Source organism: Trichechus manatus, unplaced genomic scaffold, assembly GCF_000243295.1.
Source record: "Trichechus manatus latirostris isolate Lorelei unplaced genomic scaffold, TriManLat1.0 scaffold00262, whole genome shotgun sequence".
NCBI lineage: Eukaryota > Metazoa > Chordata > Mammalia > Sirenia > Trichechidae > Trichechus > Trichechus manatus.
Window position 1 is genome coordinate 1,312,246 of NW_004444198.1, and position 1,991 is coordinate 1,314,236.

Consider the following 1,991-nt stretch of genomic DNA (forward strand, 5'->3'; position numbering starts at 1 on the left):
TTAGCCATTAAGGAGATACAAATGAAAATCACAATAAGGTATCACCTGATATGTTTTGAAATGTGTTCCCCCAAAATATGTACTGGAATCCTAATCCCTATACCTGCATATATAATTCCATATGGGTATTGGGTTTTCCTTGTTATATTAACGAGGACATATCTGTGTAGGGTGTGCCTTAAACCTAATTAATCACTTCTGAGATATAAAGAGCAGATGAGAAAGACAAGCAAACATAAAAGGGAAAAGACAGATGCCAGGTGGAGATTGCCAAGGAACCCAGGAATGCCAAGAACAACTCTAGAGAAGCTGAGACAAGGATTTTCCCCTACAGCGGACACAGATACAGCCTTCCCCTAGAACAAAACAATAAACCCATTGCTGCTGAGTCGATTCCATCTATAGCGACCCTACAGGACAGAGTGGCACCACCCCACAGGGTTTCCAAGTAGCAGCTGGTAGATTCAAACTGCCAACCTTTTGGTCAGCTGCCGAGCTCTTAACCACTGTGCTACCAGGGCTTGTACAACGGGTGCCCTGAATTTGGACCTCTAGCATCCTAAACTATGAGACTCGCGAAGTTGCCATGGGTCAGAATCAACTTGAAAGCAGCTAATAACAGCAGCAACAACAGACCGTGAAGAAATAAATTTGTTTGTTAAAGCCAACTCTTGTGGTATTTCTGTTACAGTAGTACTAAGAAACCAAGGACCATCTCACCCCCATTAGAATGGCAACGATCAAAAAAAGGGAAAACAACAGGTGTTGGAGAGGTTGGAGAAAGTAGAACCCTCATCCACCGCTGGTTGAAATGTAAAATGGTACAGCCATTGTGTCAGTTTGGCAGTTCCTCAAAAGGCTGAACATGGAACTATCATATGACTCAGCAATCCCAATCCAAGGCATACAGCTAAAAGAAGTGAAAATGGGAACGCAAACAGAAAATTGTACAATAATGTTCAGTGCAGCACTTTTAACAATAGTGAAATGATGGAAACGACAGAAATGTCCATCAAGAGATGAAAGGATAAACAAATGTGCAATATACATACAATGGAATATTACACAGCCATAAAAAAAAAAATGATGTCCTGATATACACCACAACATGGAAGAACCCTGAAAACATGGGGAGTGAAACAAGTCAGTCACACAAGGACACATACTGTATGACCTCATTTATATAAAATAAGCAAATATATAGAAACCAAAGCTTATTAATGGCTTCCAGAGATGGAATGGAGGAGGAAAGGGGAAAATTTTGCTTTGGGGGGACACAGAATTTATGTTAATGGTGGCAGAATAACTAGGAAAATGATAGGGATAGAAAAAGATTAAAATTTAAAAAAAAAAAAAGAAAGGAAGAAAAAAATAACTTGTAATAGTTCAGTACCTTGCACTTGCTCCTGGACTGAATTCCCATCAAAAATATCTTGGCCTTGTAAGGATTTTGCAGTTGGAGTTTGTTCCTCTTCTGTTCCTGCTATCTCACTTTGCAAAGCTGACTCTCTTACGAGAGCATCTGACAGATGCTGAGTCTCCATATGGTTCCTTTTCCTAGACATAGAATTTTTTATTATTACATTCAAGTAATTATTGTTGCTGTTGTTCGGTGCAGCTGAGAAAACTGTCAACTCACTGCAACCCAATGTGACAGAACAGAACTGCGATAATCCCTACAAAGGTAAATCATCAAGTCTTTCTCCTGGGGAGCCACTGGGTGGGTTCAAACCACCAACATTTATAATAAAATATTAGTTACCTTGGGTAAATCTATAAAATATCCATTAAGCATTTATGTATTTCATTCCTTGAAAGAAAAAAAAAAACATGGATATAGTGTAAAGAAATGTTTCCGGGTCCAGCCAGAAGCTACAACTAGTAACACTGCTAGGTGTCCTGGGAACTGCATCAACAGTTTGGAGCCAGTGACGTATGGTCTACCACTATCAAAGTGAATATCATATTGCTACTCTGCCTCACAAGTAATA

General features: G+C 39.4%; 1 protein-coding gene across 1 annotated transcript in view; it reads right to left on the bottom strand.

Moving 5' to 3' along the window:
• Positions 1–1,991, bottom strand: part of CEP192 (centrosomal protein 192) — a 193,928-nt gene that overhangs the window by 147,624 nt on the left and 44,313 nt on the right. Inside the window, exon 4 of the mRNA XM_023724815.1 lies at positions 1,394–1,557. Within this exon, the coding sequence (XP_023580583.1) occupies positions 1,394–1,557 (164 nt within the window). The remainder of the gene's footprint in view (positions 1–1,393; positions 1,558–1,991) is intronic.